At 35.8% G+C, this 13,031-nt stretch overlaps 1 protein-coding gene across 2 annotated transcripts in view; it reads left to right on the top strand.

Annotated features, from left to right (window-relative positions):
* LOC123538056 (alpha-catulin-like) overlaps window positions 1-13,031 on the top strand; it is a 55,969-nt gene that overhangs the window by 16,296 nt on the left and 26,642 nt on the right. For both annotated transcript variants that reach the window (XM_053529522.1, XM_053529521.1), the window contains exons 2-5: window positions 1,336-1,525; window positions 2,880-3,058; window positions 10,944-11,063; window positions 12,220-12,309. In XM_053529522.1, the coding sequence (XP_053385497.1) occupies window positions 1,336-1,525; window positions 2,880-3,058; window positions 10,944-11,063; window positions 12,220-12,309 (579 nt within the window). The remainder of the gene's footprint in view (window positions 1-1,335; window positions 1,526-2,879; window positions 3,059-10,943; window positions 11,064-12,219; window positions 12,310-13,031) is intronic.

Below are 13,031 nucleotides of genomic sequence, written 5' to 3'. Positions count from 1 at the left end.
AGTTGTAGAAGACTCTCATAAGTATGCCTGGTGTAAAGCATACATGAGACTCTTATTCCAGTGTTAGAAATTTTTAGGTTTGAACTCGTGACCTCTGTTTTGTAGTCAGACAGTTTTACCACTGGACCACTGCATCCGCTGTTGATAAATAGAAACATGCACTTGTAAAGTCAGCTGTTTCCAGGCAGGTCAATAATATTAGATAACAGCTTGTTCTTAAATGGTAGAGAATGAGTCACACTGGCATATTTTGTATGTCCCGAGGACAGACGGAATCAATGATTACTGGAAACAGTGAAGTGGATAATTGGATTTTATCCCAAACATTATAATATTGTAACTCATGCACTATACAAATAAATATGGGAGAAAATTCAGCAATACACTCCCGCAGGGAGGAGAGTTTTGTAGATATTCTGCTAAATTAATTTGTTCAATACTTCTTGCATTGTCTGGGATATACATAACTCAAATAAATGAATTCATCAGTACTCAGACTGATTCTAGGTTTCATTTGTTTGTACAACCTCACACAAACATATTCAAATCAGACAGATTTATTTAAACATTTTAATAGGGAAGTCTATTGATTTGAACAAACTGTTATAATACTTGGTTGGGCATTAGGTGACCATGAGGGAACAGTCCCCTTCCACATGTATCTTATGTAACTTGTAAGTCTTAGTAATTTTTTTTACTAAGCAAAAGTTGAGTGAAATTAAATATAGTCAGTTATAATATTTGTGATGTATTAATATAATAATATTTGACTGTGATGTATTAATGTAATACATGCATCCTAGGATGCATAAGAAAATAATTATCGTAAACACTCAAATATATCACACTAGGGTTACACAACCCCTTATCTTCTACCAAAATCTTGGGAAATCAGTCTGAGAATTTTTTTAACAATCGGCCATTTGTGGTATAAAACTGAGGAAGGAGACCAGATCTACAAACTTCAACATTGGATTGGCTGATATGAAATGGTCACTGCATTTAATCAAAGAGCTATAATTGTACATTATAGGTCTTTGATTTAATGAGATATCATACGGAAAACCGATAAAAATAATTTTTATAATTACTTGATTTAAAAAAATTACATGATTCATTTGCTGGGGCTCCAGTTGAAATAAGTGCAGAAAATCGCCTTTGCAACCTGACTGTACAAAAAAGAAAAAGAAAAAAATGGACTGGCAAACACGAATGATAAAGTGGCACTGTTTATTAAAGAGACATAGGCTGTGCTTCCTGTAAAATGGCTTAATCACAGTCTCTTATTTTATGTTTTAAATGTTGTAAAATCTAAACTTTTATTTTTTATTTCAGATCACTACTCTAGTCAATCATAAAGAAAGAACAAAAATTACAGAGCGGACTGCAAAGGCATTAGCTAAAGTTGGTGAGGCAGTCAGTTTTGCTGTCGACAGATTTGTATCTGTTGGGGAATCTATAGGAGATGAACATCCAGAGTTACGCAGTGAGATGTGCGAGACTTGCTTGGAAGCAAGACAGGCTGGTAAAAAATTAATGTCTCATCTCTTTAAGATTATGAATATTTGTTTGTTTCAGTGTAAGATCTTTCATGGTCGATTAACAGAAAATTCACTAAGTGAAAACATAAGAGTTTGTGTTCACAAGTAAAAGATATCTCGATCTTGCATGTCAAAGAATACAGATCTATTCTACTTGTCCATGTTTCTGCTTTAACACCACGCCTTCGTTGAAGTTTGTATCTCGGTAACCATTGCATTTATACAATGTATTAGACTGAAACTTTACATAATACTTTCTATTCATCAAACCTACCATAGACACTATTGTATAATGTGCAGTGCTTTGGCCCAGGAAACATCTCTGAATTGTGGATGCGTATTATACACAAGTTTAGATGATTTTCCAACTTCAAAACAATTTTTTTATGATTTTCACCATTCTAGTACAGGGAAACTACTCTCTGTGCAAAAAGAACTGTCTAGGTAAAAAACTGAGATTGCCGTTACATTCTGTAATTATAATAGATAAGAGTGGTTTACCTTTTTAAACAAAATTAATTTTTATATAAATTTATTAGTATTGAACAGCCAGGGGTGTAACTGTTTTAAGTTAGGTAACCTATTTCAGTTACTTTTTCAACATAATTCAAGCATTTATAACCAGTATTAGTTATAAAGTATAGTTAACTCAGGTAAGTTATTAAAAAAAGTCTTTTTGCTGTTCTCACAAAGTGACCTTTAAAGTGAAATTAGTAGCAAACTGTGGTTAATCCAATTCTCTTTTAGTCTGATCATGACCTGATAAGCATAATGGGATGTTAAGAGTTTTATAGCTTTAAAACTTTTGTGTAAAACTTTATCAGCCTTGTGTAAAAAATTTTACTGCATAGCTGGAAAGATAAAAGTTCAAGGATTCAGGGAATAATTGCATTAGTCTCATTCAAACTGAGTAATTGGCACAGGAGGGCATTGTAATATTTTATGATAACTGAAACAAGTTATGAACGTATAAGCAATAACTCAAATGGGTTATAAACTGCGATTACTTGAAACAGTTACACCCATGACTGTTGAAATGTGAACAAAAATTATTACTGACACGAGGTGTCATGCAAATTGCTGATAACCAATTATGATCACACCTTTTGTTATCAGTCTGAATTGAGAAGCTCATGAGAGAGAAAGAGATGTGATTTTATTAAATGCTACCTAGGGCATATCCATTTTGTTTCATAATTTTATAGATGTTCATTTCAGTAAGCATAATGTATTTAACTAATTCATGTATATTTAAATAAACATGGAATCTGAACTACCAAGAAGGAGCTGCTCTTATCACCTAAAAAGCACACACCATGTTGTTTTATTTTTCGACAGGGAATGCAATTAAACAGTTGACAATGCATAACTATGCTGTGAATGATGGGTCGTTGAAACCGTTCACTGAAAAGAATCACATGGTGCGTGCAGCACGGAAATTGCTGTCAGCCATTACCAAAGTGTTACTGATAGCGGACAAAGTGATAATTAAACAGCTGATTACATCTAAAGATAAGGTAAAATGCTTTTTATGCCCCCATTCGAAGAAGGTGGGGTATATTGTTTGCAGATGTCGGTCGGTCCGTAGACCAATTGGTTTCCGGATGATAACTCAAGAACGATTGGGCCTAGGATCATGAAAGTTCATAGGGAGGTTGATCATGACAAGCAGATGACGCTTATTGATTTTGAGGTCAGTTGCTCAAAGACCAAGGTCACAGTGACCAATAACAGTTAAACGGTTTCAGGATAACTCAAGATCGCTTGGGCTTAGGATCATGAAAGTTAATAGGGAGGTTGGCCATGACCAGCAGATGACCCCTATTGATTTTGAGGTCAGTAGGTCAAAGGTCAAGGTCACAGTGACCAAGAACAGTTAAACGGTTTCCGGATGATAACTCAAGAACGCTTGGGCCTAGGATCATTTAAGTTGATAGGGAGGTTGGCCATGACCAGCAGATGACCCCTGTTGATTTTGAGGTCAGTAGATCATACGTCAAGGTCACAGTGACCTGGAACAGTTAAACGGTTCCAGATGATAACTGAAGAACGCTTGGGTCTAGGATCAGCAGATGACCCCTATTAATTTTGAGGTCAGTAGGTCAAAGGTCAAGGACACAGTGACTAGGAACTTTAAACAGTTTCCAGGCTATAACTTGAGAATGCTTGGGCCTAGGATCACGAAACTTAATAGGGATGTTGATCATGACCAGTAGATGACCCAGAACTTTTTTTTTGCCATATAACTGGAGAATACTTTGGTCTAAGATCACATTTGATACAGAGTTTACTTATGATTGGTAAATGACCCATAATTATTGATTTGAGGTCAGTACGTCAAACATCCAGTGCACAGTGACCAAATAATTTCTGTTCCTTGTGCAATTACTGAATGCATCAAGGGGGCATTTCATGTTCTATGAGTTCTTGTTATTCGCTTCAAATAACAAAGCAAGCCTGAAAGCTTCCGTTGTCAAGTGAGGAAAACCATGCAGATGGCTAGCAGACGGTCATCACCTCTACCCAGATGCAAGCCGACGTCTGGAGAATGCCAGGAAGGGCACCTTCGGTCCCTCTCCACCATTAGAAGCTGGAGAGATACCATATGACATGCAGTTGTATTTGTGTGACTTTAAACCAAACAAAAAATTAGGTGTATCAGTAATAACACTATTGTGTTCAAGCCTACAAGGATCTCTAGGAGTGGTGATAGGGTCATTTTAAAGTTTCATCTTTAAAAATGTCAGATTTTATGAACAAAATGTATTTTTCCCATTGTAAAAATTTCCAAAAGTTTCCAAAAAAAAATGTTTTTTAGTTTTTGAGTCGGCTAAACGCTGTCAAGCGTTTGACGAGTCCTTGCTATCGCACGATTTCTCATTCTTAAATGGCCTCACAACACAACGAAGTGATGTAGTTCCATAGGAATTCCTCTAATTTCAAAGAGTTCATTGATCGAATGAAGTTCATTTATGTCAATCCTATTTGCTATGACCAATATACGATGTAATCTGTCATATTTATGACTTGTAATTGTGCAATACTCGAATAAAGCCACGTATTTTCTTCCGCGGTAACTCATTAAGCATAAACACGCATAACGATTCTGCGGGATTTGGTAATACATTTGCGCATATGATTATGGTGACGAATTTTATGCCCTTTTGTCACAAAATAGCAAATATGATGTTCACAAATTCAAATAAAAACTGCATATTAACTTATTAGCCAAATTATCCTTTTGTTACCCTGTCCGTTTCAAAAAAATAATCTTTAAAATCATTGCGCAAATAACAAATTTATTGTGCTGTGCATTTTATGAATTGCGCAGACTTACAAAGCTTGCGTAACATCCAGCGAAAGACAAAATATAGTTCCAGAACATACTGCTAGTATTTTATTGAGTAGGTACCTCTGAAAGCATTGGAATGTCTCTTATCAAAGAGTTTACCACATCGATGGAATTAAATTATGACAGCTTCATTTTAAATGACCCGAATAAGATATGTGCAGTACGTTAATTCTTCCGCGAGACTTCGCGGATGAATCCTAACTACATTCTGGACACTTCTCGGCGAACACGCGTGACCTGTTTATAACAATGCTTCTACGACTTTGCGTGGGTTGAATTTTGTAGTCAGTAAACGGATAAATTATCGGAAGAAGAAGCTCTTACTGGTTTGTTTAGTTACTACTGATATTAAAAATGATATTAATTCTTATTTTTCGAGAAATAAACAAATCGGCGAAACATTAAATTGTATTTTCTTGTAGTTTTTGAAATCGAAAGTAGATCGTCTATGTTTGACTGCTTTGGCGAAACGAAACAACATTTTTATGAAAATATTTAAATAAGAGGTAATTTAACCGTAAACTTCAATGTCAGGTACTGCCAATTGCTGCTAAATGTCTTCGTGTCATCACAATTTGTAAAATATATTGTTGAAACTGGAGAAAAGTGTAATCGTATCCGGATATAATATTTTGGGTAAATATCGAGCTGTGTTATGAAATTTTAACATTCAAGTAACATACCTGATAGATATTATTGTAACAGAAATGATTCTAGAATTTATTTTTATTACACCTACATATAATCTATGTCAGACTCGTATTCTAGTCCTTAGGCATGATCTGAAAGTAAAAAGATGAAGTGACAGTCATACTTTGGATATTGTAATACTAGAAAGAATCTAGATCGTAACCTTTCTGGAATTTTGACTGGTTTGGATAATTTGCTTACGATTCAGGTTCGCAAAAAAATGAAACCGTCACCCATTCTGCTTTTCATGATGACACATGGCTTGATTTTTGCAGTCAGTAAGCGGATAAATTATCCCGAGAAAGAGCTCTTACTGATTTGTTTAATTACTGCTGATTTTAAAAATGATTTTATTTCTTATTTTTCGAGAAATAAACAAATCGGCGAAACATTAAATTGTATTTTCTTGTAGTTTTTGAAATCGAAAGTAGATCGCCTATGTTAGAGTGCTTTGACGAAACGAAACAATTTTTTTTTATGAAATGATTTAAATAATTTCACCGTAAACTTCAATGTCAGATACTGCCAATTGCTGCTAAACTGTCTTCATATCATCACAATTTGTAAAACATATTGTTGAAACTGGAGATTTTGGCAGTATAAAAGAAAGTGTAATCATATCCGGATATAATATTTTGGGTAAATATCGAGCTGTGTTATGAAATTTAAACATTAAAGTAACAGACATGACAGATATTATTGTAACAGAAATGATTCTAGAATTTATTTTTATAATACATACATAGAATCAATATCAGACTTATATTCCAGACTTATATTCTAGTGCTGAGGCATGACCTGAAAGTAAAAATATGAAGTGACAGTCATTCATACTTTGAATATTGTAATACTAAAAAGAATCTAGGTAATATTTAGAAATTGAAACATAAAATTTTCCGTTAGAAATCGCACCAAAGGCTGTATCAAGGGTCTACATTTTCAAAATTTCCTTGTGGTGATACCCCAAACCCTACTTGCAGGAGGGGGTATCCTCCCACACCCTCCCCCCATATTGCCACTTTACAGTTTGATACATTTGCCCTTTTACCACCTGCCACAATGCCCATTTCAAAATCTGACTACAGTTCAAAGCGGGAAGGAACACCCCTCCCCACACCCACCCTGCTACCGACCACGTAAAAATGGCTCAAACATTTTTTCAGCCCAGTCTGGGCCTGTCTGTCTACATGAATCAAAACGGATAATTGAAAATACATAGACTTGGGGACTACTGACATGGTTTTGAAGGGGTTAACAGGTCTGAAATAGAATAAACTAGAGCTATCACTAAAGGTGATGAATGTACCCCCCGCATGCACTGACACAGTTCATTGCAATTTGACGCATACAAGATTGCATAATTATGTGGACTGTATGTATATAGACTGTATGTATACAGTATAGTAACAAAAAACAAAGTCCCATAACAATGCAGAATATTTATCTAAAAGAATGTAACATGCACCATGCACAACTAGGGTTGGTACTGGTCACTTGTGTGAAGTTTCATTAAATTGTGTGTAAGAGTTTGGTAGATTAGGCATGCACAAGATTGCATATGCAGACTGTATATACATAGTATGTTAACAAGAAACAAAGTCCCATAACTCTGCAATTTTTGTCGCTGAAAGAACCTAACATGCCCCATGCACAACTACTGTTGTTACTGATCACTTGTGTGAAGTTTCATTAAATTGTGTCAAGGGGATGAGGAGAGATGGTGCGCGTAAGATTGTGTCTATGTATATAGTATAGTAACAAAAAAACAAAGTCCCATAACTCTGCAAATTTTTTTTCTGAAAGAACCTAACATGCCCCATGCACAACTACTGTTGTTACTGATCACTTGTGTGAAGTTTCATTAAATTGTGTCAAGGGGATGAGGAGAGATGGTGCGCACAAGATTGTGTCTAAGTATATAGCATAGTAACAAAAAAACAAAGTCCCGTAACTCTGCAAATTGTTTTTCTAAAAGAACCTAACATGCCCCATGCACAACTACTGTTGTTACTGATCACTTGTGTGAAGTTTCATTAAATTGTGTCAAGGGGATGAGGAGAGATGGTGCGCACAAGATTGTGTCTATGTATATAGTATAGTAACAAAAAAATCAAAGTCCCATAACTCTGCAAATTTCTTTTCTAAAAGAACCTAACATGCCCCATGCACAACTACTGTTGGTACTGATCACTTGTGTGAAGTTTCATTAAATTCTGTCAAGGGGATAAGGAGAGATGGTGCGCACAATATTGCGTCTACGGACAGACGGCCAGACGGACAGACAGACAGACGACCTGAAACCAGTATACCCCCCCCCCCCCCCCCCCCCCCCCCCCTTACAACTTTGTTGTCGGGGGGTACAATGATGGTTTTAACTAAAAAAGAACTGCATTTATTAATATTGGTTATCTTTTCCGAAATTGGTAGCTAGTCCGAGTAACTTCTCTTAGTTTCGATGCGCAATTTTCCTGTCAGTGTAAACATTCGTGACACTATATATTGACACTCAGCAACATTTACATATCTTTAAACGCAAAAGTAAGTATACTTTAAATTCACATCCCTTATCATATGATTGAACAATACCTAGCGTGTGACACGGTTATTGCCAGGCCCCTTATCTATAAAATATCTGAACAGTTCTTTCGTCCATCCGTTACAAATTGTATGTGGCAATCCGCGCTATAAAATTTCAATATATAAATTTTCATATTCAAATTTTATCATGTGCGAATATATACCAGCCGATAATTGCCTGTTTTGGTAATGCCGGAGGCAAATGTTTACTGGAAAAATATTTATAGTCATGGGCAGTATCTTAGTGTCACCTGTCAAATTGTAATTTGTACTTTCAACATTTTTATTTTTGCGAACCACTCTTCAATTTTAGAGAAATATATTGGGTTTAAATACTAGTATAATGTCAATCAAAGTTTTACTAGGCATCGATTGAATGTCCATTTCATCTTTTGTAACAAAATCTCTGTTCAGTTGGGGAAAAAAACTAAAACCAAACTGAAACTGGTAGACTATACTACCAGAACATCAATCATTAGCCGACTCTCAGGCCCTTCAGGCCTTTGATTTTTGTTTTGGAAATGTTGCTTTTATGTTACAATCCATAAACAAAGAAAGCCTAATTGTGATTTTTGTTAATATTTTTGTTAGTCCCTTTAAAAGCTGTAGACAGTTGTACAGGTTTTGCACAAGCTTTCAGTAACCGAGACACAAATGAGCAGCGCCATGAGAAAACCAACATAGTGCATTTGCGACCAGCATGGATCCGGACCAGCCTGCGCATCCACACAGTTTCGTCAGGATCCATGCTGTTCGCTAACGGTTTCTCTAATTGTAATAGGCTTAGAAAGCGAACAGCATGGATCCTGACCAGACTGCGCGGATGTGCAGGCTGATCTGGATCCATGCTGGTGGCAAATGCACTATGTTGGTTTTCTTATGGTGTGACTCAAATTTTTATGCCCCCCTTCGAAGAAGGAGGGGTATATTGTTTTGCAGATGTCGGTCGGTCTGTATGTAGACCAATCCGTTTCCGGATGATAACTCAAGAACGCTTAGGCCTAGAATCATGAAAGTTGATAAAGTAGTTGATCATAACCAGCAGATGACCCCTATTGATTTTGAGGTCAGTAAGTCAAAGGTCAAGGTCACAGTGACCCTGAACAGTAAAACGGTTTCCGGATGATAACTCAAGAACTCTTTGGCCTAGGATCATCAAAGTTGATAGGGAGGTTGGTCATGACCAGCAGATGACCCTATTGATTTTGAGGTCAGTAGGTAAAAGGTCAAGGTCACAGTGACCAGAAACAATTAAACGGTTTCCGGATGATCTCAAGAACGTTTGGGCCTAGGATCATGAAAGTTGATAGGAAGGTTGGTCATGTCCAGCAGATGACCCCTATTGATTTTTAGGTCAGCAGGCCAAAGGTCAAGGACACAGTGACCCGGAACAGTAAAACAGTTTCCAGACAATAACTTGAGTACACTGGGGCCTAGGATAACACAACTTAATAGGGAGGTTTATCATGACCAGCAGATGACCCCTATTGATTTTGAGGTCAGTGGGTCAAAGGTCAAGGTCACAGTGACCTGAAACAGTTTCCGGACAATAACTTGAGAATGCTTGGGTCTAGGATCACGAAACTTAATAGGGAGGTTTATCGTGACCTACAGATGACCCCTATTGATTTTTAGCTCATCTGATTTTTTGAAAAAAAATGATTTATTGTCATCACTTGAGCGGTTGTCGGCGTCGGCGTTGCCTGGTTAAGTTTTATGTTTAGGTCAGCTTTTCTCCTAAACTATCAAAGCTATTGCTTTGAAACTTGGAATACTTGTTCACCATCATAAGCTGACCCTGTATAGCAAGAAACATAACTCCATCTTGCTTTTTGCAAGATTTATGGCCCCTTTTGTACTTAGAAAATATCAGATTTCTTGGTAAAGTTTTATGTTTAGGTCAACTTTTCTCCTAAACTATCAAAGTTATTGCTTTGAAACTTGGAATACTTGTTCACCATCATAAGCAGACCCTGTACATCAAGAAACATAACTCCATCTTGCTTTTTGCAAGAATTATTGCCCCTTTTGGACTTAGAAAATCTGTTTTCTTGGTTAAGTTTTATGTTTAGGTCAGCTTTTATCCTAAACTATCAAAGCTATTGCTTTAAACCTTGCAACACTTGTTCACCATTATAAGCTGACCCTGTACAGCAAGAAACAAAACTCCATCCTGCTTTTTGCAAGATTTATGGCCCCTTTTGGACTTAGAAAATATCAGATATTTTGGTTAAGTTTTATGTTTAGGTCAACTTTTTCTCTTAAACTATCAAAGCGATTGCTTTGAAACTTGCAACACTTGTTCACCATCATAAGCTGACCCTGTACAGCAAGCAACATAACTCCATCCTGCTTTTTGCAATAATTATTGCCCCTTTTGGACTTAGAAAATCATTTTCTTGGTTGAGTATTATGTTTAAGGCAACTTTTCTCATAAACTATTAAAGCTATTGCTTTAAAACTTGCAACAGTTTTTCACCATCATAAGTGGACACTACATCAAGAAACATAACTCTATCCTGCTTTTTGCAAGAAACATGACCCTTTTTAGACTTAGAAAATCATGGGTAGGACAATATTTCTATTATACAAAAAAAAATCAGATGAGCGTCAGCACCCGCAAGGCGGTGCTCTTGTTAGTCAATAGGTCAAAGGTCAAGGTCGCTTTGACCAAGAACAGTAGAACTTTTGTGTACAGTGACAAAATAATTTCTGTTCCTTGTGCAATTACTGAATGCATCAAGGGGGGCATTTCGTGTTCTACGAGCTCTTGTTACTTTCAGGTATTATGCAGTCTAACAGAACTAGAAAGTGTAGACAGTTTCACAGATTTTGTTCAGGCTTTCAGCAAGTTTGGAAACAATATGGTGGAACTAGCCCATCTTACTGGAGATAGGCAAAATGTAAGTGTAATTGTTAAGCTCTGTCCTTTTGTTTTATAACAGGTGGTTAAGAATTTTGAGATACATGTATAAATCGGGGTAGTTGTTAAATTTTCTGTATATGTATTTGTTTTTAGATTGGTGTCAAAACTTGAGATATATCAAAATGTTGGTTATGTCACATGTTGTCTTACTATGTTGTTTCACTAGTAAGGCCAGAGTTTCTTCTTATTTTCTGGATTATGAGAGAGCTTGCCCTATTTTCCGGAAAACCAAAATAAGATTGAAATTTTTCATTTTCATCTTCAATCCTACTTTGATGCGTTAAGTGATTCATTATCTACTAAAAGGCATGGGTATCATTAGGCACTGCCAAACTGTTGCATAGTTTTAACCTCTTCAAACATCATTTCACAGAGCTGACGTGCGCATATCTGCAGTTTCTGATGCCATTAATCAAAATCAGACGAAAAAAAAAAAATGTCCATTTTATTTTATTGACTGTAATGAAGGTTTTCATAGTGCTGCTTTTTATTTTCATTTCCTCCTACATTTAACTTTAAAAAACTGTAACTCAAAAACAAAAAGTAAGAAGTTACAAATCTTCTGTAGTTAAAATGTAGTAAGATGTTTAGATAAATGAGTTATCGTAATATTTTTACTACTACTGGAAAGAAAATTTTCTTTCTACAAATTTTATAACTAAACTTGACACATTTTGGAAGCTTATTCATGTTAGAAATATTTTGTGCTTACAAAACGAAATACAGGAATAGAAGATATGAACACAAGGCACAGGAAAGCCCCCAAAAAACACCTAATTATGGGTAATTCAAGCATAGACAATACAGGGGAACGGGTCAGGAACAGCATGACTTTAGATGTAAGAGCCTGGGTGCTTGCGGCACCGATCCATCAAGCATGCAGTATTTCAGTTTTATTTCATGTCTTTCACCCTTACCATGCTGAACACGATTGATTCTGCCTTTGCGACCAGTGTAGTTCATGATCAGCCTGCACATCTGTGCAGTCTGATCAAGATCTGCCCTGTTCGCCATTCAGTCAGTATTTTTTTGATTGATAAGCACTCCTTTTAACAATTAATGGTACTGTCCAAATTGAAAGATGGACAAGTTCATTATAGAAATTTAGCAGGGTAAGAGTTAATGTTTTACAGGACCTGAAGAGTGATAAACAGAAAGCCCAGATGGCTTCTGCCAGAGCTGTGTTAGAGAAATCCACAATGATGTTACTGCCTTCATGTAAAGTGAGTAGAATGTATAATAAAATGTGTGTATGTTTTAAAAAATGTTAAAGTGATTAATATTTCTCCAAGTGGACTAATTTTATTATACTTTAAGAAATATAATAAAAGATTCTATGAGTAGAGAAAAGGTCTTTTGTGTAGGGTTAACTTTCTCTGCTGAAAAGAATAAAGACTTTCTGAGTGGATTATAATGTATTTGAATAGCGAAAATGTCCTCTGAATAGAATATTGTATATTGGAATAGAGAAAGGGTTCTTTTAAAGAGAACAGAATAAAGTTTCTTAGAAGAGAAAAGAGCTTCTCTAAATGGAATGCAGTTTCTCTAAATATGATTTAAGTTTCTCTGGAAAAAATTGAGTTTCTCTGTACAGCATGAAAGTTTTCTAGATAAAGTAAAGCTTTTTAGAATAGACCGAGGTTTCTCCGAATTAAGTTAAGATTCATATAGTTTCTGTAAATAGAATAAACTTACTATGGGTATTTTTTTTAGTTTTGCTGAAAAGAATTTTTCTTTCTCTAAATGGAAGAAAAATTCTCTGAGCAGAACAAACTTCCCTAAATAAATCTTCTGCTTCTGCACAAACATATTGCTTTTCAATATTGCCACTCTAAAAAAATCCATAGTTTTGTAGTTTGTGCTGGTAGCAGTTAATTGACTTCTTCTCATACATATGAGATAGCCTTGACTTTTGACATTAATTGTAAAGTTTTGCAATGACCTT

Source organism: Mercenaria mercenaria, chromosome 18, assembly GCF_021730395.1.
Source record: "Mercenaria mercenaria strain notata chromosome 18, MADL_Memer_1, whole genome shotgun sequence".
In the NCBI taxonomy this organism is placed as follows: domain Eukaryota; kingdom Metazoa; phylum Mollusca; class Bivalvia; order Venerida; family Veneridae; genus Mercenaria; species Mercenaria mercenaria.
The sequence above is the reverse complement of the archived record's forward strand: the minus strand, read 5'-3'. Positions and strand labels throughout refer to the sequence as shown.